Raw genomic sequence first — 22,509 nt, 5'->3', positions numbered from 1 at the left:
CCACCCCACTCTCCTGCTGGTAATAGCTTATGTAAGGAGAGTGATCACTTTAGAATGTGTATGATAATCAAGGTGGGCCATTTCCAGCACAAATCCAGGTTTTCTCACCCCCCGCCCCCCCCCCACAAACTCACTCTCCTGCTGGTAATAGCCCATCCAAACTGACCACTCTCCCTACAATGTGCATGATAATCAAGGTGGGCCATTTCCAGCACAAATCCAGGTTTTCTCACCCCCCGCCCCCCCCCCCACAAACTTACTCTCCTGCTGGTAATAGCTCATCCAAACTGACCACTCTCCTTACAATGTGTATGATAATCAAGGTGGGCCATTTCCAGCATAAATCCAAGTTTAACCAGAACGTCTGGGGGGGGTGGGGGTGGGGAGGGAGGTACGAAAAAACAAGGGGAAATAGGCTACCTTGCATAATGACTTAGCCACTCCCAGTCTCTATTTAAGCCTAAATTAATAGTATCCAATTTGCAAATGAATTCCAATTCAGCAGTTTCTCGCTGGAGTCTGGATTTGAAGTTTTTTTGTTTTAAGATAGCGACCTTCATGTCTGTAATTGCGTGACCAGAGAGATTGAAGTGTTCTCCGACTGGTTTATGAATGTTATAATTCTTTCTAAACTACTACATGCTACAAGGGGCCACAGCAATGGTTCCCTCAACCCACCCAGCAATATTGTTAACCTATCCAACTATACTCTCAGCCCAGCAGAAGAAGCTGTCCTATCTCAGGGCCTCTCCTTCTGCCCCTCCACCCCCACGAACATGATACAGTTCTGTGGTGACCTAGAATCCTATTTTCGACATCTCTGACTCAAGGAATATTTCCAAAATACCTCTGAACAACATACTAATCCACAGAGGCCTCCCTACCAACATTACAAAAAGAAGGATTCTAGGTGGACTCCTCCTGAAGGTCGAAACAGCAGACTGGACTTCTACATAGAGTGCTTCTGCCGACGTGCACGGGCTGAAATTGTGGAAAAGCAACATCACTTGCCCCATAACCTCAGCCGTGCAGAACACAATGCCATCCACAGCCTCAGAAACAACTCTGACATCATAATCAAAAAGGCTGACAAAGAAGGTGCTGTTGTCATCATGAATAGGTTGGAATATGAACAAGAGGCTGCTCGGCAGCTCTCCAACACCACTTTCTACAAGCCATTATCCTATGATCCCACTGAGAGTTACCAAAAGCAACTACAGCATTTGCTCAAGAAACTTTCTGAAAAAGCACAAGATCAAATCTGCACAGACACACCCCTGGAACCCCGACCTGGGATATTCTATCTACTACCTAAGATCCATAAACCTGGAAATCCTGGGCGCCCCATCATCTCAGGCATTGGCACCCTGACAGCAGGATTGTCTGGCTATGTAGACTCCCTCCTCAGGCCCTATGCTAACAGCACTCCCAGCTACCTTTGAGACACCACTGACTTCCTGAGGAAACTACAATCCATCGGTGATCTTCCTGATAACACCATCCTGGCCACTATGGATGTAGAAGCCCTCTACACCAACATTCCACACAAAGACGGACTACAAGCCGTCAAGAACACTATCCCCGATAATGTCACGGCTAACCTGGTGGCTGAACTTTGTGACTTTGTCCTTACCCATAACTATTTTACATTTGGGGACAATGTATACCTTCAGATCAGCGGCACTGCTATGGGTACCCGCATGGCCCCAGAGTATGCCAACATTTTTATGGCTGATTTAGAACAACGCTTCCTCAGCTCTCGTCCCCTAACGCCCCTACTCTACTTGCGCTATATTGATGACATCTTCATCATCTGGACCCATGGAAAAGAAGCCCTTGAGGAATTCCACCATGATTTCAACAATTTCCATCCCACCATCAACCTCAGCCTGGTCCAGTCCACACAAGAGATCCACTTCCTGGACGCTACAGTGCTAATAAACAATGGTCACATAAACACCACCCTATACCGGAAACCTACTGACCGATATTCCTACCTACATGCCTCCAGCTTTCACCCTGACCACACCACACGATCCATCGTCTACAGCCAAACTCTGCGATACAACCGCATTTGCTCCAACCCCTCAGACAGAGACAAACACCTACAAGATCTCTATCAAGCATTCTTACAACTACAATACCCACCTGCGGAAGTGAAGAAACAGATTGATAGAGCCAGAAGAGTTCCCAGAAGTCTCCTACTACAGGACAGGCCTAACAAAGAAAATAACAGAACGCCACTAGCCGTCACCTTCAGCCCCCAACTAAAACCCCTCCAACGCATTATTAAGGATCTACAACCTATCCTGAAGGATGACCCAACACTCTCACAAATCTTGGGAAACAGGCCAGTCCTTACCTACAGACAGCCCCCCAACCTGAAGCAAATACTTACCAACAACCACATACCACACAACAGAACCACTAACCCAGGAACCTATCCTTGCAACAAAGCCCGTTGCCAACTGTGCCCACATATCTATTCAGGGGACACCATCACAGGGCCTAATAACATCAGCCACACTATCAGAGGCTCGTTCACCTGCACATCCACCAATGTGATATATGCCATCATGTGCCAGCAATGCCCCTCTGCCATGTACATTGGTCAAACTGGACAGTCTCTAAGTAAAAGAATAAATGGACACAAATCAGATGTCAAGAATTATAACATTCATAAACCAGTCGGAGAACACTTCAATCTCTCTGGTCACGCAATTACAGACATGAAGGTCGCTATCTTAAAACAAAAAAACTTCAAATCCAGACTCCAGCGAGAAACTGCTGAATTGGAATTCATTTGCAAATTGGATACTATTAATTTAGGCTTAAATAGAGACTGGGAGTGGCTAAGTCATTATGCAAGGTAGCCTATTTCCCCTTGTTTTTTCCTACCTCCCCCCCACCCCCCGACGTTCTGGTTAAACTTGGATTTATGCTGGAAATGGCCCACCTTGATTATCATACACATTGTAAGGAGAGTGGTCACTTTGGATGGGCTATTACCAGCAGGAGAGTAAGTTTGTGTGGGGGGGGGGGGGGCAGAGGGTGTGAAAACCTGGATTTGTGCTGGAAATGGCCCAACTTGATTATCATACACATTGTAAGGAGAGTGATCACTTTAGATAAGCTATTACCAGCAGGAGAGTGGGGTGGGAGGAGGTATTGTTTCATGGTCTCTGTGTATATAATGTCTTCTGCAGTTTCCACAGTATGCATCCGATGAAGTGAGCTGTAGCTCACGAAAGCTTATGCTCAAATAAATTGGTTAGTCTCTAAGGTGCCTCAAGTACTCCTTTTCTTTTTAGTTCTTTGTTGCTGGTCTGAAGTGTTTGATTTGTTCAGTACAGATGTCACCTAGATTGGTGGCTTTGCCATTCTTGAGGGCGTTAATTCTGGAGGTTAATTCAGTCATCTGCCCTAAAATTATAATTATAATTTTATTATCACCTTGTCGTCTTGCCACTCAAACCACATCTTGGGTTGTTTGTTTGGTGACCTGCCATTCTCTAGGAGTTGGTGTGTGACCTGGTCTGCAATAACATTGTAGTGCTGCTCTGCTTCCTTCGATCATTAGTTATTCATACTTTCTTGCTGCTTTGGGTCATGTTCACGCTGTCTTTGAGATTCTGCCATGACTTCTGCTTTTCCTCTTTTAGTACAGAGACCAGTTCTTTGCTGGCTGTGATGGTATCCTCAGCAAATAAGTCCGCTTCAAACTTCTGTTTGTATTTTGCATACCAATCCAATAACTCAGATGGTAATCCTGGCATATAATTTGTACTGCAGTCTTGGTGAATATGCGACAGTGTGCACCACAGTGACAAACTGCTAATAATTTTCTGGTATTGGTTCTATCTTTCTTACAGTGGCATTGATGTTGTTGGTGAAGCCCTTCCATTTAGCTTTCTTAAAGTTAAAGCTATGCTGGAATGGTACTGAGTTAGGTTGTTATAGCTGCATTGACCTGGATGGCTATAGGCTGGTGATACAAATGTGGAACCAGACCCACATTAAGTTTGTTACACGACACGTTGTTGCATGACAAATACCAGATCAGGGAGGTAGCCCCTTTTCCATCAGCTACTGTTGAAAGAACTGGAAGGCTTGGGGTCATGAATTAAGTTCAAGTTGAGTGCATCTGCCCACAGTTCAATTAATTTACCATTGTTATCAGTTATACTATAGCCCTGTTTGACCTCTGTGACTGTTAATCCCTGATGATCACCCATGTTTTGTCATGTTTGAGGTTACATGAGCTAGCAACTGTGAATTGTTTGCATGGCAGCTTGTAACCAAACATAATGGAAATGCCACCAATGTCTACAGTCAGGACTTCAATGTCATTGGTGAGATAGGTAAATAAGTAGCACTGTGGTATTCCTCTATGAGGTAAGTAAGCAAATGGGGTTAGGTGTAAGAAACAGACACATAAAAAGTCAGTGGCAAGAAACTCAAGTGTGCATAGGTCATTCCCAGTCTCAGGCACTTATCAGATTATGACCTATTGTTTTAAAGTGCAGGTCTGCTGTGAAAAGTGGTGGTAAAAATAGTTCAGTGGATTTGTTTTATTGTTTTCAATAACATCTGTAATCCGTGAGCTCAGATAACAAGTAAGATGTGCATTTCTGATTGTAATACTGCACACTCTTACCTGGCTCTGAGAATCAAAATTAGTTCCTTCCGTATTATGCATCAACAGTAATAAAAGGTGATGCAGTTCAAATTATGCTTTCACTGACACCTATGCAAACCCATTGCCTTCAATTCTGAGGTGCAAGATGGCATAGAATCTGCAGTTCATACTGTTTTGTCTCTACCATTCTAACAGACAGCTGCAGTGGCACAGGAGCCATCAAACAGAGCTGTAAACAGGGGAGTTTGAGTGGGAGTTCTGCTGGAGGAGAAGGTAGGCTGGTAGGGGCAGTGTGCTGGGAGAGAAGCTGAGCCCTGAACAGAGGGTGGGGCTTCTCTGAGTAGGGGTCCTATAAAGGTAGCTAGCCAGCCAGTCAAACAGCGGCATAGACAGCTGCAGCCTGCACAGAAGCCAGCAAACAGAGCTGTAAACAGGGGACCTTGAGGGGAAGATTAAGAGAGCCAGGCAGAGGAACAGACAGGCTAGTGAAGGGAGTGTGTGGTGTTCTGGCAGTGTTGTGGTGCTCGTTGTGGGTTTGTTTTTCTGTGGGTGGTGGTGTTTTGGTTTGGTTTGTGTTTGCCAGACTAACAGGACTCAGGTGAGAAGGCTATGACAGATATAGAGGCAGCAGCGGTAGTGACCCAAGTAGCGGAAGACACAATGAAGATGACTGGATGTAGAAGCTGCGGCATGTACATGATCCTGGAGGGGGTACCTGAAAAGAGTTTCGTCTGCATGAAGTGCCGCCTGATAGAGCTGATGGAAGAAAAGATCCGAGGACTGGAGATGCAGGTGGAAACTCTGGTTGAGTTTAGGAGGGGATTCGAGCGGATGATGGAGCAAAGAAATAAGGAGGCTGAAGGGAAAAGCTCAGACTTGCAGATGGAAGCAGGACCAAAGAACTCCAAGGGGAGACTGCTGGGTGAGGAAAGTGTATAGTGGAAGCATATGACTAAGAGAACCTGGCAGAGGAAAAGACGATCTAGTGAAGGAGAAATAGAGCTCAGGAACAGGATTGTGGAGTTGGAAAATGAAGAAGGGGCACAGCAGGTGGTCACTGAAGGTGAGAGGGCAAGGAAGAAGAGAAGAGCAGCTCATTCTGTAGGAAGAGGGGAAGAGTCAATGGAGATGATAACACCAAATATGAGCCCCAGGAGGATTCGGGATGGGTTGCAGAGAATTGCAAGGGACAATAGGAATTGAGAGGACTTGCAGCCAGAGGTAACAGGGAATAGACTGAGAGAATCGCACCGTCACCAGGAAAAGGCAAGTCTACGTGATTGGGGACTCCTTATTGAGAAGAATAGACAGGCCTGTAACCAGCGCTGATCCAGAGAATGGAAGGGTGTGCTGTCTGCCAGGTGCTTATATATGGGATATGGACCTGAGGCTGAAGAGGATCCTAACAGGAGCGGGAAAGAATCCACTGATTGTCCTTCATGTGGGAACAAATGATATGGCTAGATTCTTGCTGGAACGTATCAAGGGAGACTATGCGAGACTGGGGAAAACGCTTAAGGAAATCGAGGCTCAGGTGATCTTCAGTGGGATTCTGCCTCTTCCTAGTGAAGGGCAATAAAAGTATGATAAGATTATGATGATCAACAGATGGCTCAGGCATTGGTGCTATAAGGAGGGCTTTGGGATATATTTGGGAAGCATTCATGGACAGAGGACTTGTTCTCGCGGGATGGACTTCACCTGAGTAGGGAGGGAAATAGACTTCTAGGATGGAGGCTGGCACAACTGATTAAGAGAGCTTTAAACTAGGAATTTGGGGGAGATGTCCAGGTAATCTCCATACTGGATTTTAACATTGAGAGGAAAGAAAACTAAGTAAGAGAGGATACAGCCGTGGGTAGGAGAATGGACATAAGGAGGAAGGGTAGTGTAGATACCAGTCTAATAGGTGATACTGGCAGTAGAATGTCTGTGCCTAATTGGGTGAAGAAGGTGCGTGAGGCCAAACAGTAAAAATTAAGATGTTTGTACACCAATGCGAGGAGCCTCAGTAACAAAATGGAGGAGCTAGAGTTACTGGTGCAGGAAGTGAAACCAGTTGATATTATAAGGATAACAGAAACATGGTGGAATAGTAGTCATGACTGGAGCACGGGTATTGAAGGGTATGTGCTGTTTAGGAATGACAGAAATTAAGGCGAAGGTGTTGGAGTAGCATTTTATATCAATGATGAGGTAGACTGTAAAGAAATAAGAAGTGATGGAATGGATAAGACGGAGTCTGTCTGGGCAAAAATCACATTGGGGAAGAAAGCTACTAGAGCATCCCGTGGGACAGTGCTTGGGGTGTGCTATAGACCTCCGGGATCCGATTTGGATATGAATAGAGACCTCTTTAATGTTTTTAATGAAGTAAATACTAATGGGAATTGTGTGATCATGGTAGACTTTAACTTCCCAGATATAGACTGGAGAACAAGTGCTAGTAATTTTTGAATTTTTGTTATAAACTGGTGACATATCACTTGGAAGTAACAAAGGAGGAGAAGGACCTGGGAGTATTGGTTGATCACAGGATGACTATGAGCCGCCAATGTGATATGGCTGTGAAAAAAGCTAATGCGGCCTTGGGATGTATCAGGGGAGGTATTTCCAGTAGAGATAAGGAGGTGTTAGTACCATTATACAAGGCACTAGTGAGACCTCACCTGGAATACTGTGTGCAGTTCTGGTCTCCCATGTTTAAGAAGGATGAATTCAAACTGGAACAGGTATAGAGAAGGGCTACTAGGATGATCAAAGGAATGGAAAACCTGTCTTATGAAAGGAGACTCAAAGAGCATGGCTTGTTTAGCGTAACCAAAAGAAGGCTGAGGGGAGATATGATTGCTCTCTATAAATATATCAGAGGGATAAATATCAGGGAGGGAGAGGAATTTTTTAAGCTCAGTACCAATGTGGACACAAGAACAAATGGATATAAACTGGCCATCAGGAAGTTTAGACTTGAAATTAGACCAAGGTTTCCAACCATCAGAGGAATGAAGTTCTGGAGTAGCCTTCCAAGGGGAGCAGTGGAGGTAAGACATATCTAGCTTCAAGACTAAACTTGATAAATTTATGGATGGTATGATGGGATAGCCTAATTTTGGCAATTAATTGATCTTTGACTATTAGCAGTAAATAAGCCCAATGGCCTGCGATGGGACACTAGATAGGGTGGGATCTGAGTTACTACGGAGAATTCTTTCCTGGGTGTCTGGCTGGTGAGTCTTGCCCACATGCTCAGGGTTTAGCTAATCGCCATATTTGGGGTCAGGAAGGAATTTTCCTCCAGGGCAGATTGGAAGAGGCCCTGGAGGTTTTTCACCCTCCCTCTGCAGCGTGGGGCATGGGTCACTTGCTGGTGGATTCTCTACACCTTGAAGTCTTTAAACCACGAGTTGAGGACTTCAGTAGCTCAGACATAGGCAGGGGTTTGTTACAGGAGCGTGTGGGAGAGATCCTGTGGCCTGCGTTGTGTAGGGGGTCAGACTAGGTGAACATAATGGTCCCTTCTGACCTTAAAGTCTATGAGAAGTAAAATATATAATTTTATCATTAGTCAGTATATATGACTGATACCCAGCAAATCTGTTTGTGTGTATAAGAAAATGCTATGTTTACACTGGCACTTTTCAGAACAGACTCGCACTCTGAGGATGAAAAATTGATGCCTTGCAATCTAAAGGAAAAACTGGTTTTCAATTCTACTTCAACCCAATTTTGACTTGCTGTGGATTTGGCTGTGAATAGAAAAGCTTTTTTTGTGTATCTGTCACTGGTTCCTCTTAAATTCATCGATTCATAGACACTAAGGTCAGAAGGGACCATTATGATCATCTAGTCTGACCTCCTGCACAACGCAGGCCACAGAATCTCACCCACCCACTCCTATGAAAAACCTCTCACCTATGTCTGAGCTATTGATGTCCTCAAATCGTGGTTTAAAGACTTCAAGGAGCAGAGAATCCTCCAGCAAGTGACCCGTGCCCCATGCTACAGAGGAAGGTGAAAAACCTCCAGGGCCTCTTTCAATCTGCCCTGGAGGAAAATTCCTTCCTGACCCCAAATATGGCGATTGGCTAAACCCTGAGCATATGGGCAAGATTCACCAGCCAGATATCCAGGAAAGAATTTTCTGTAGTAACTCAGATCCCACCCCATCTAACATCCCATCACAGGCCATTAGGCCTATTTACCTTGAATATTTAAAGATCAATTAATTACCAAAATCATGTTATCCCATCATACCATCTCCTCCATAAACTTATTGAGTTTAATCTTAAAGCCAGATAGATCTTTTGCCCCCACTGCTTCCCTTGGAAGGCTATTCCAAAACTTCACTCCTCTGATGGTTAGAAACCTTCGTCTAATTTCAATTCCCAATGACCAGTTTATATCCATTTGTTCTTGTGCCCACACTGGTACTGAGCTTAAATAATTCCTCTCCCTCTCCGGTATTTATCCCTCTGATATATTTATAGAGAGCAATCATATCTCCCCTCAGCCTTCTTTTAGTTAAGCTGAACAAGCCAAGCTCCTTGAGTCTCCTTTCATAAGTTTTCCATTCCTTGGATCATCCTAGTAGCCCTTCTCTGTACCTCTTCCAGTTTGAGTAGCATTTGCCCAAGACACAGACTTCTTCACAGGCCTCAGAGCTGATGCTATGGTTTGAACTGAACAGGAAAATGAAAGTTTTAGCATAAACTGGAAATTTTAAGCATCCCAAGGCCTGCAATCTTTTTATTGGTTTTTAGATTGTTTGAAATTAACTATGTCATATGTATAAAAGTTTTAAAAATTGGAGAGAGACTAGCATGTCTAACAAACTCCAGATTGTGGTGGTGTTTTCTCAGTATTCACACAGCTATTTCACTGATAGAAATTTAGGGCTCATTATCGTTTCCCACCTTGTTTGATGACCACAGAATCAGGGCCATCCTTAGGCATATGCAGCTGCATAGGGCACCATAAAATTTGGGGCACCAAACTGCCCCAAATTTAATGGTGCCCTGGGCAACTGTATGCTGCAAACGCAGCAGCACCAGCCCCAGTGACCAGCCCTATCCCTCGGCCGCACCCCCCCACCCCCATGGGCTGCACCCACTGCAAGAGGCAGGGCCGTCCCTAAGGGGGTGTGGGGCCCCGGACAACTCCCTCTGCCCCACCTGTTACCCTTCCCCGCTGCTCTGCCCACCCTCAGTCCACCTCTTCCCCCAGCGACCCCGCACTCACCGGCAGCGGCAGGAAGTGGAGCAACCCGGCCCCAGCCCGCTCCACTCCGCCAGCTCCCAGCCGCGGTGCTCCGCTTCCCGCCACCGGTGAGTGCGAGGACTGACCCTTTCCCCAATCTCCTCGCACTCACCCGTGGCGGGAAGCGGAGCACCGCGGCTGGGAGCTGGCGGAGTGGAGCGGGCTGGGGCCCCTCCCCCTCCCACAAGAGACACAGCTGGGGCCGGGGCAAGGGAAGCGGAACGGGCTGCTCCCGGCCCCCCCCCCTCTAATCCCCTGGGCCACTCTGGGTCTGTGGGGCCCCCAAAAGTGCCTCCCCAGCTCCTGCCTCCCAGACCTGGAGGGGGTGGGAGGCCTGGGGCCCCACACAGGTCCCCCATGGGGGGGCTGCGTAGTGCACTCAAATGGCTAGGGACAGCCCTGGACAGAATACCTCTTTTTAGGAACATGGAAAACGCAACTCCTGCAATCTCAAATGCAGACTGGCTTTGTTTGAACTAGTGGGGGGAAAAACGATAATGACTCCTTTATAGGTCCCTTTTCCTCAGGTGCTGGAGGCAAAGGGTACAGCCAGGGGTGAGGGAGGCATCACCTGAGCAGGAGGGAGAACCAGTGGGTCCTGTGCATGCATGAGAGGGAATATAAACTCTGTCCCTCCACCCTGAGCCCTCTTTCATGAGTGATATGGAGGATGTCTATCAGCTTTGGTATGTGTATGTAACATAACAGATGTTTATCACCTTGATATCTGTGTATCTGTGTGCCTAGCCTTATTGTAAGTGTTGCTTCTTGGCATTTTCCCTTGAGGATACTGATTTTCCCCCATTCAGTACATTTCCTTATTTCAGCAGCTAGCTTAAAAAAAAAAAAAGACAATGCTTTCTTCATCCATGAATCCTTGGCATAACTGTGTATTTTTTAAATAATCTATACTACTTTTGTAGCTTGCTTCTTTTTTTAGACCATTTCCAGTATTTCAAAGAACTTCTGCTCTAAAGAGAAGGCTTGTTGTTTTCCTTTAGATCCAGTATCCCTGAATCTTAAGGATGTTGATTTTTCTCTGTACTTATAGTTAAGTCATCCTGGAAGCAGATAAACTCTTATTAGAACAGTTCAGGACAAAATGGAAATATTTTCCCACTTCCCTGAGATGCCAGGAAATGTTGACTCTAACTGCAAAACTTAGGTCTTGCCCAGGTAGAACTTACCTAGCTTGTACTTCTTGTTGTATATTTAACAGTTGTGACTATAGTTTGAGAATGTGGGCAGTCTAATGCCAGTCAAAGTAATTGTGCTAGTCAGTGTCCAGTAAAAAAACCTTTGAAAGTCTGTCCTGGGTTGAATGGTCATTTTAGTAAATACATGAACTCTTAGGGTGAAATCCTGGTCCTGCTGAAATCCATGGCAAAATATTAACAGCTAGGTTAAGGTATAAATTCTGCTGCTTTAGTATTGTCAGAGTTCCAGCAACACTGGCAAGGTAGGTATATTCTGCTAAGTGAGCAGAATTTGGCTCTCTGTTTTAAAATAATAACATACTTGGAAATCATTTTATGTCTTTTTAAGGTTCCTCACTCTGGCAACTTCAGGTGGTCTAACTGCAGTTAGCACAATTCCTAGAACAAATTTTCAGTACTTAGTTTTTCTAATTAAATTTATCATCTCTGTAAAGGTAGGATTCATAATGGAAGGCTGTAACAGTTTCTGACAATCAGCTATGCTGAATTATAGTGGCCTCTTCTTAAGTAAGTTGCTACTGGCAGTGTTTTGGGGCAGGATCCCAAAGCCTGCAATTAATTTATTATTATGTTTATATGAAAGACCTGCTACAAAATAGGAAGAACATGTTGGTTCCTCGCCCCCGCCCCCCACACACACACCTGAATTCTCTTGCATATATTAAGAGGAAAGTAAGGCAACTAATGAGTGTTGACCCTAGCTTGGAAAACCAGCTGCTATTCTTATGCATAACAGCTACAGTACTTCCTGCAATATGCTGGGGTGTACAACAGCATATTTGAGGGCAGGATGGAGTCAGTTCTTTGGAAGTTCGTGTTTCTTTACAGCTGTCCTTGCCCCTGCATTATATATTTGCTTTTTCAACAGGTCTGTATTTACTGTGTTGCTGCAATTTTGTGGACAGCAGCCAAATACAATTATCCACCTGATCACAAACTAGTGTTGCCAAGGAAACTAAAGACTCTTCTTCTGGATATGGCAAAAAGAAACTCTGAAGAAAGGCCTTCTTTAGCTGATGCAATTAAGGTGACTTGATGAAGCAGTTTTATAATATTAGGTGTTCAGTCATAGCTAGAAACCTATTTAATAATGAATTTGAATATCAAAATATTCATTTTTGGTTATGGCTTGATAGCTCATTAAATGGTAACTGTCACTTTTCTGGTTTTGTGCTTTAATGGTGCCCTTTAGGGTTAATGGATGTGTTTTAATCAGTATTGAAGTTGTCAACCAGAGAGTTGGAACAAGTTAATAAGACCTCCTGAATTGGATTTTAAAAAATTTGAATCCTTTATCTTGACAGTGCTCCTCTATTACGTATCTTAATTGAGTGGAAATTTGTCTTAATTTAAAATGTTTAATATTTTTAGATATGCAGTAGTTATCTACTTGAACGAAGTATAAACAGCAAAAAGATTCTGGCATTTTTGAGTAAATCTGCCTTCAAGGTAAGAGTAATTTTTTTTCAGTGTATTACATTTTTTCCAATTATCTCCATACAGCGTGTTCCAGTAAGATTTTTTTTTTTTTTGCTGGTTGTGTAATTCTTTTGTTCTTTCAATTTTGTAAATTCGTGTAAATGATTAGGTGGTTACTCCTGTGGGGACATCATTAATATAAAAGTGTTTGGGTATTGCTGAGGGTGAATATTTTTCATGCTATGTAGGAATATAAAATAGATATGAAAATTGAATTCCATTTTTAGAAAGCTTTGCTGATTTCTAATGCCTGCTAGTAGCTATATATTCTACCAGCTACATTTAAGTTCACTGTATGTGAATAATTGACTTCCAGATTCTCTAAGTCTTCAAAGTAGTGTTGTTAAAATCAGTTCTAAATAGGGCACAGCTTGCCAAGAAGTTGGGTATTCTAATTTAAGGCTAGGACATTGGAGGAGTCTAATGTAGAATCCCTAAAACCCAGTTTAGGAGAGAGCAATTTTTTATGCTTTTGTTGTAGCTGTTGCAATGGAGCAATGAATTTGAATGAAGAATAAATATTTTGAGCCAGTGAAATACAGCAGTGTGTCAGACTTCAGCAAGAATTATATAAAGCTAAGAATTCAAGGAAAAGAGAGAATGGTGAATCAAATATAAAGTTTCTCTTCTCTTTTTGGGTGCCTCTCTGCAGAATTAAATTCTCCCCTCTTCCTGTGCATACCAGTACAAGAAACATTTAATTTGAGTACTAAAAATATTGGAATCCCAAAGCATTTTTAGATGCTTTAAAACTAGTCTAGGATCTCCGTGTCATACGTGTTGTAATTGTGCTCACGCTCTAATATGGTAACCCCTGTTAAACAGAGAAATCTGGTTACTGTATTCTTGTAAATATCTCTGTGAATGAAAACTCACTATTGTAATGATTGTTTTGTTTCAGATATTTACATGGCAAGTATTTGTAAACCTCTTAGTACTTCCTAAAGAGGTACTTCCTAAAAACACAAAACAAACACACACTCAACTCCCTGCAAAATATCTAGTTAGGACCTCAAAATATGGTGATCTACATCAGTCTTCATCTTCAGAATTGTATCTTAGTGAAAGAATAGTAGTTCTCTGTAGTTCTCTGTTTGATTATATAGCTTTAGATCAATTTAATTTACAGCTTTATTTTTGCATTCTATTTAACTCAAATATTCTGAAGTGCCCTCTTAAATATAGATTTTTAACATAAAAAGATAATGAAATATAATCATTAAAATATTGCTTACATGAATGTCGTAACAAAAAAGCTTATGCTAAAAATATTAAATGTTTCATATTTGCATATAAATATACCAATTAACAGATTGCAATTTTCAGTGATCGCATAGCTATTATCAGGAGTGCTAGCATTTTGTACCTAATAATCTTTCTCTGGAAGACTTGACATAGCTCTAAAGCCGCTTCTTATCACTGTAAAGAATTGTAGTGTAACAAAATTGCTTAACCATTGCTAAAGGTCCTACCCACTTTAAGATATCCGCAGCCTTCCAAGTCATGCATGATATGGAAGGCTGTAAACCTGCACCTGTATTCCCTTTCTGTGATCCAACAAGGGCACCCACACTCAGCCTTCCAGCTCCCCAGCTGTCACTTCTTGGACAGAGACATGCATCTTTCTCCCTCCTGACCAGGGTATTTCCACGCTGCACAGTTCCCTGCCTAAACTGTAAATTCCCCAGTAGTGCCAACTGCCTCAGCGGGCCTGCTCTGTTTTTATTCTCAGAGGCTATAAACCTCTTAATTACCCACATTACGTTTCCACGCAGTTCCTTCCAAGCAAGTACATTTATTCTTAGGGTGCAACCATTACAGAGAAAACATATTAAAAACACATAAAAGAACCTACACAAATGCTAATAAGAAAACGAGTACTTGTGGCACCTTAGAGACTAACCAATTTATTTCCTTTTCTTTTTGCGAATACAGACTAACACGGCTGTTACTCTGAAACCTGTCAAAATGCTAATAAGTTTACCAGAGATCACCCCCACCATCAGCACAAGGGTTCTGGTCAGTGTCAGTCCTTTCAACCCTTCGCTAAGGACTAGGGTCTCCCCTGTGAAGGAAGATCCTGTCTGTTTGCTGGATAAGAATGAAGGCCCTGAATCAGATCAAACTCAGATTATTTATCCAAGAGTCCTTTCTTTGTCTGCTGGTCTCTAGAGAATCCAGTTTGAACCAGTATATGCAAGTCTGTCCAGGTGATGGTGCCTCTCTAAGAGGTATTACAACCTGAGTGAATTTGCCTAATCACTCGCCGCTGTTCTTAGTTCCTGGAGGGCTGTGGTCCCCCTCCCCCATGGAATTACATACAGTTCCTGGCCTTCAGTGGTACATTTGGTACAATACACATTAACTAGGATATTGTAGCAAATTGCCATATGTGTCATACTGGACCATGCAATAGCCCTGGCCACCAGGCAATTTTCTAAAACAAAGCAGGATCTGTCCCATTCTTTCTGGTCAGCACTGAGCATGTATATGCCCGATACTCTTATCTTGTGTGCAAATTACAAGAAAAATCATTTTTAAATCTAAGCCCCATCTAGAGTACTCCATTAACCTACTCTTTCTAGGAGTGGTGTCTCAAGCAATGCCTGGCTTCCATGGCCCAGAAAAGAAAAGATTTAGAATGTCCTAAAATTCCTAAATCCTAATAGCCTGCCTCCACAATCTACTGCCATTATTGCCCAGAAACTCAGTGGGCTATTGACTTTTTAGATTTTCCTTCTTTATTTCACTTATACTTATCCTTTCAGGAAACAGAAAACAATACTAACATGACTGTCACAGGGCATGAGTGTGGAATACTGACAATACTGAAAATAGAATTTTCAAACATTCCGTAGTCTTGAATTTGTTTAAATAAAGTGCTCAGTTTGTATGAGCTTGGTACAAATAGTTTTACCAATCACAGAAGTTCTGCAGCCCCTCCACCTTCACCCCCACACAGTTAAATCATCCTTTGGAGATTACAGGTATACAAAGCAATGAAACACTATATTAAAGATAATTTTAGTAATAACTTTCTGAGGACCGTTGGAGTAAAGTACTTGCATTATTTGTTCAAACTATGGAACTCACTTTTTACTCTTAGGCTTTCAATGAAGAAATAAACTCTTCTCAAGATAATGTTCCTTTTGAGTTTAAAAATAAAAGAAACAAAATGGATGCTTCAGTGTCTAGTTTAGGTAAGTAATCCAGTTGTTACATGGTTATTCCTTTGTTCCAGAGTCAGAATTTACGTTATTGTATTAGACTTGCCAAGTAAAGTGCAACACAACTGTGGAAAAAATATCATGTTCCTTTATTTAAACAGATTATTTACTTTGTCTTTGTATTTTATAGGTATTGCTAGTCTTTGACCTAATCCTATTTGTCTTTCCAGGGTTTGTGCCTATTACTAGTGAAAGTAAGCTTATAGCAGTTAAAGGACCAGTGCCTTGTCAGACTTCTTTAAACAGTGAGACATGTACATTGCCTGTTGCATTCACCTCTTCTGCAACTCACTTTAAGCCTATTATACTGCAGCAAAACACAGAGCTAACAAAGTATGTATGTCCTAATACAGTGTAAGTTTAAATTGAAACTTCACACTTAAATCTAACATAGGTGTCCTTACAAAATGCTTTGCTTTTTTCAGAGGGACACACGCATCCACTCCTGAGCAACTTGATAGATATGTACAAAACGAAATCCGTATGGATGGTAACAACAAATCAGTATTTGTAGATGATATTGAAAACCATGCTGCTGAAGAAGTTGTAGCTGCACCTGAGATACCCAAGCGTGATTTAGACATACAAAACCATTCATCCCAAATACCTTCAAATGAGCAAAATCCAAGCAATATGGTTACATCCACAGTTGAATTGCCATCACCATCTGATTCCTTATGCAATTTACAAGAAAAGAACACTTTATCTGCAATTTCTTCAAGCTCCTCAGCTTGTTCTACACCACAGAGGCCGCCTCTTATAAATAACTCCCCTCTCAAACAGGACCCAGAGACAAGAGTGTTAACACTTGTACCAGTACAGCTAGCTGTATCAGAGCAAATACCAAATAAACCTCTTGAGTCAAAAATTGCTTATGATTGCTATAATCATTTGCCTGTACTCCTTTCAAGTACAATAGCAAATTATAACACTAATATAAATCTACAAAATAATTCCTTCCTTTGCCAACTACAGAATTATGAGCCCACTAAGGTACAGACAAAACATGATAAAATGAAAGCCAAAATCTTTAATTTGTCATTGCCTTCAACTAATCAAATTATTCAAACCAGCTATCTAGAAAACAAAGAATGTAATACTGAAGTAGGCAGTAGTTCACCTTTACCAGGACCCACATCACATTCATCAGTGAATCAAAATGCATCTTCTTCCTTCAGTGTAGAAATTTTATCCCAGCTGAGTGGGACAAATGACATTTTATTACAGAAAGCAGTGCATCTTATACAAGAAGAGTTTGCATTTGATGGCTATCTGGAGAATGGAGTTGAAGTTCTTGCTATGGGTATGTATACATTTATCTTTATATATAAATATATTCTTACATACAAAAAACAATCCTAAATAATCATATTTTATTTTTTTAACAAGGTAACTATATTTTCACCTTAAAGGAGCTTAAGTTTGACACTTTCTGTGATGCAGTCTCTGAAAAGTTTTGTGACCTTTATTGGGATGAAAAATTACTGGAGAATCTTTACAAGATAGTAAGTGGGCAAACGATTCCACAAATAGGGTAAGTGTATACTTCCATTCCTTGTGCTTGAGGTCTCATTTAATGCTTTTTCTGGGTCCAAAGTGCATCAGCTTCCTCACAGTCTGTAGCTAAAAGTGGGAAAGAATACATCCTCTCTCCACCTGTACTTTTACTTGTTTCTTGCCCTTTGCACTATATAATCTTCTCCCATTTTAGAAGACTCTTCATGGCTCTCCCCACATCAGACACATCAACCATCTGTCAGAACAGGGGGAGCTCTTGACCTCCCTTCCAGCTCTACATTTTTATGACTCTGTAAATGCTCTGATGCATAGTGGTAGACTTAAGCAGATCCTTGAAGTTAAGCATGTGCTTAAGTGTTTTGCTGAAATGTTTCTAACTTAAGCTGTTCTTCATCTCTGCTGTTACATAGCTGCAGAATTTCTGTATAATGCATTGTCGCCTAAATACTTTTCCCTGTTTGCATAAATTGACTTGAATGGCCTGTGGAATACTCAGTGCTTCCGTTTGAAAGATGCTGTACAGTCAAAATTCAATTGTATTATTCCTACAGTGCAACTTGCACATTTTAGTTTAGTTGTTCGCATTTTAATGTGTAAGCTCAAACTTTCATTAAATACGGGGGAAAAAATTGCATGGCTTCTCCTTCTTGTTTTAGGCACCAGAAATGAATGCAACATGGTTTAGTTTCCTCTGCACAACCTTCTGTAGTTTACAGGAGACTGGAAACTGAGAAAACACAATATTGATATATACCCTTATGTCGTATTTCATCTCTGATATTATCTGTCTTGTACACAATTAAGCCATTCGTGTTTGTTGTAGCTTGTAGAAGAGACATGTTTGTAAAAAATCTTTATTGAGGATCACTGCAGGCAGCATTTAATGCATTCACATAAATAATGTTTTTTCCTCGTGGTCGGGTTTTGGTGTTCCATGCCTATAGACTGGATGTTTGATCAGGAAGTTTACCTTTATAGCTGGACTCTAGAACCTTGTATCCTTGAAAGACTTTAGTTCTGAAAGTCCTTGGCTGAGAGAGAGAGAGAGGATTTGAAGGCATCCAGAGTTGAGGTCTATAAGACCTGCTGGTCTGATTGTCCACGTGGGTTAGGATTTTCAAAGGCCCCTAACATAGCTATAGACCCAGAAACCATTGAAAACCAGTAGGAATTGCTTTCCAAATTCTCATGGTATCTTTGAAAATCCCAGCTTTGAATGTTGTGGAGGCAACATACTCCTCCATTGTGAGTGGATTCTTGAGGTATCTGAATCAGTCACCTTCAGCATGAAGTGTTGATGTGATGTGTAGGGCCTTTGAAAGAGAAAGGAGAACAGAACAAGCATCATCCCCTTCACCCAATAGAAAAAGATAAGCTCAAATTTTGGACCCCAGTGAAGAACTGCCTACAACCTCTTCCTAAGATACTGCATTGCCGATAAAAAAACCTTCAGCTGCAGAGCATGGCAATTCCAAATTAATGGTTTAGGCGCTCCTGTGAGTGATATTACCTTTTCCAATACATTTTATCAGATTTCATAATTGAAATTTATGGTAAGATCCTCCCTTGTGGATAGGGTGATGACATGTCCTCACTTACTGGAATTTTTCCTATTTCATATAACCATTCTGATATCCTAGTTTTCAATATATTCCACAGATGATCTCATTTCTGTGCCTCCTATAACTGCTAGGCAGTTGGTCCAACCATTCATTGGCCATGACTTAGCAGTTCAACAGGAAGCAAAACTGAAATTCTTTCCTAGCTGAATTGCTGAAAGGCATGCATATGATCCCACCAATGTATTAAGTTGCTGTAGAAGACAAACTGGAGTGGGGAAGAGAGTGGGAAGGCAGATGAATAGAGGAAGGCAGGAGAGCAGATAAAAGTGGACCTGCCAAGCCTGTCTTTCAAACCTTGTTGAGTGAAACAGAAAGGTGCAGTTTGGAAAAGGAGAGTGAGTAGTAGTGGTAGAGTGAGGGGGGGAAAAAAACAGTAAGCAAAAGATAAGAACCCTGAGAGGGGGTAGAGAATACGCATAGAAGGAAGAAGAAGAAAAATGTGGTAAGAACTGAAGGCGCGTGTGTGTTGGAGGTTAAAATTAATAAAAACAGCCACACCTTCAGGGTATAAGGTAGAAAATACACTAGAAGATGGGAGGCAGAATGTGTGGTTTGGGTTTGTTTGTTTAACAAAACCATGTTTAGTTCATCTCAGAATCATGGTTATCCTAAATAGGAATGGCTTGGAGTGAGACTGCTGCCCAAAGCATGACACTATAATGCTGATTGAATCCTGAGTGGAGGACTGCATTGAGACAGTTTGCTGTTTAGTGTAGTACTTTGTTTAAACACAATCTGATGTTCTTGGGATTCTGTTAACCATTGTGCAGCACAATTGGTACTAAGATAATCACTGCACCTTACACAGTGTATTTTAATGTTCTTAAAGCCTTTTAAAGTCTTCTTTATAAAATAAAACCTAAAAAATACATAGATATATATTATGCAGCAGATACATGTGACAAAGTTCTAGCACACACAGTGGTTTGATCTGTAAGACCTCATTTTTATATTTAAGCTTTTCCTGATATCAGTATTTAAGAATATGAAATGTTAATTGCTCCCTGTCCCATTTTATTTTCAGCGTAACTGAAACAGATGGTTCACAACGTGGCAGCATGTTCCACAGTTTGAAGACATCTGACAGTTTTTTGGTCAGCAGCAAACAGACAAAGGGTGAGAGAAGAACTTGTGTTGTTAGACGTTTGTGTGAGTTGGGACCCCACCAAGGACTACAGCCTGTAGGGACGGATCTTTATAGAGTACCTGTAGGACAGCACTTGCCTCTGAACTTGAGACAAAGCAAACTACAAAGTATCTGAAAACGTGTTACTATATGGTGATACCCTGCAGGGTTCTTGTCTACAATATCTAGCCTACATCACAGCAAATGTCATTTAGCGGGTTACCAAATTTAATTTAATTACTTACTGAAGCATGTTATGAATGCTGAAAAACTCTCAAAGTCCCAATTACTATATGTGCTTATATGCTTGTTCTTTTAATAGGTGTTCTAGTGGTGTGCTTTGATGGGGGAGGGAATCTGTTACTATGAGTTAGAACAGTTTCACTGAATCAGTTCAACTCAATGTGTCAAGTTTAGTTCCAAGGAGAGCTGAGAGCCTTAGTAAATGCTTGTAATTCCTTACAGACTACTGCAGCAATTGAGGGTTAACTGAGAGGTGAACTAATGCTGATTCTTCTCTGAAGTCTCTGATCCTGTTATTGCCTTGTCTGCTCAGCATGGCTCATCAGAATTTAAACATGTTGTACTGAATAGTAAAATAAGTGGCCTAGCAAGCAACCTTTCAGTTTAAAAACACACACACAAAAACAACCAACCTTTTTACAAGGCAATGTAGGTTTTTTTGTGCATAATTTATCACCAGTGCTACATAATACATCAGACTTAAAATGACCATTTTTTACACTTTTGGTAAAAGACCATGTCATAAATATAAAGGGAAGGGTAAACCCCTTTAAAATCCCTCCTGGCCAGGGGAAAAATCCTCTCACCTGTAAAGGGTTAAGAAGCTAAAGGTAACCTCGCTGGCACCTGACCAAAATAGACCAATGAGGAGACAAGATACTTTCAAAAGCTGGGAGGAGGGAGAGAAACAAAGGGTCTGTGTCTCTCTGTCTATATGGTGCTTTTGCTGGGGATAGACCAGGAATGGAGTCTTAGAACTTTAGTAAGTAATCTAGCTAGGTATGTGTTAGATTATGATTTCTTTAAATGGCTGAGAAAAGAATTGTGCTGAATAGAATGACTATTTCTGTCTGTGTGTCTTTTTTGTAACTTAAGGTTTTGCCTAGAGGGATTCTCTATGTTTTGAATCTAATTACCCTGTAAGGTATCTACCATCCTGATTTTACAGGGGTGATTCCTTTACTTCTATCTACTTCTATTTCTATTAAAAGTCTCTTCTTGTAAGAAAACTGAATGCTTTTTCATTGTTCTCAGATCCAAGGGTTTGGGTCTGTGGTCACCTACGCAAATTGGTGAGGATTTTTACCAAACCTTTCCCAGGAAGTGGGGTGCAAGGGTTGGGAGGATTTTGGGGGGTAAGACGTGTCCAAACTACGTTTCCCAGTAAACCCAGTTAGAGTTTGGTGGTGGCAGTGGATATTCCAAGGACAAAGGATAAAATTAATTTGTACCTTGGGGAAGTTTTAACCTAAGCTGGTAAAAGTAAGCTTAGGAGGTTTTCATGCAGGTCCCCACATCTGTACCCTAGAGTTCAGAGTGGGGGAGGAACCTTGACAGACCACATTCATGAAAATACCAGTTAGAAAGTAAATGTGTAAATTAGAGAGGAGCTACAGATGTTGATGATTACATACACTATGTGTGTGTGTGTGTGTGTGTATCACGTGCCTTCTTTTGTGGGGTGACTCACAGAGTCTGCCTCCTTGGGCTGTGGAGCACCATTTAAAGTATGTGTGGGGGCATAGATTTGCCCCACACCTGACCCTCCTCTTCCCCTTCTCAGGTGTCCCCATCAGCAGCCTGACCACAGTCCCCAATCCCATGAGTCCCTCTACCCAGTGGCTCCAGATTTGAGTTAGTGGCATTGTGACTTGGCACCCAGGACCACAGTGAAAGGTCTGAGTGGCACTGTGACACCCCTCCCCCTCCATCATGACAGAGGAGCAGGTGTGCTAAATTTGAGTCAGTGGTGTTGTGACCTGGTATATGGGGTTGTAACGCCACTCAGGATTGGCCCAGCCAAAATGTGGTCAAGCTGTGGCCTGGGTGCACCAGAGCCTATGGGCCTATTACTAGTGTTAGCTAAGGGAGGTGTCCTCAACTCAGGTGGTTATGAAACTGTTTTCTGGAGTCTGACATCCATTTCTGCAGGTCAGGTGACTGTCTTCAGTGAATCCATGTGCTGAATTGACTTTTTGAGAGAAAGTTGGCCTGCTGCAGAAGCCACAGCCTCACTCCCACAAACTCCATTCTTCATGGTCTCAAGTTGGGAAACCTCCCAGGCTTCAGTACTCCTAAATGTGTGTTCTTCCAAACATGGTGTGCAACTTCACACTGTGATTGCAAAGCACCCACAAACTAATCCATTTGCAAACTGGAGTGATTTTCCTGTGTGACCAAA

At 42.0% G+C, this 22,509-nt stretch overlaps 1 protein-coding gene across 1 annotated transcript in view; it reads left to right on the top strand.

The window, feature by feature from the left end:
* KNDC1 (kinase non-catalytic C-lobe domain containing 1) overlaps window positions 1-22,509 on the top strand; it is a 130,247-nt gene that overhangs the window by 64,988 nt on the left and 42,750 nt on the right. Inside the window, exons 10-16 of the mRNA XM_077822240.1 lie at window positions 11,981-12,139; window positions 12,484-12,561; window positions 15,698-15,791; window positions 15,989-16,151; window positions 16,244-17,121; window positions 17,208-17,352; window positions 19,983-20,074. Of these exons, the coding sequence (XP_077678366.1) occupies window positions 11,981-12,139; window positions 12,484-12,561; window positions 15,698-15,791; window positions 15,989-16,151; window positions 16,244-17,121; window positions 17,208-17,352; window positions 19,983-20,074 (1,609 nt within the window). The remainder of the gene's footprint in view (window positions 1-11,980; window positions 12,140-12,483; window positions 12,562-15,697; window positions 15,792-15,988; window positions 16,152-16,243; window positions 17,122-17,207; window positions 17,353-19,982; window positions 20,075-22,509) is intronic.

Source organism: Eretmochelys imbricata, chromosome 7, assembly GCF_965152235.1.
Source record: "Eretmochelys imbricata isolate rEreImb1 chromosome 7, rEreImb1.hap1, whole genome shotgun sequence".
NCBI classification, from domain to species: Eukaryota; Metazoa; Chordata; order Testudines; family Cheloniidae; genus Eretmochelys; species Eretmochelys imbricata.
The sequence above is the reverse complement of the archived record's forward strand: the minus strand, read 5'-3'. Positions and strand labels throughout refer to the sequence as shown.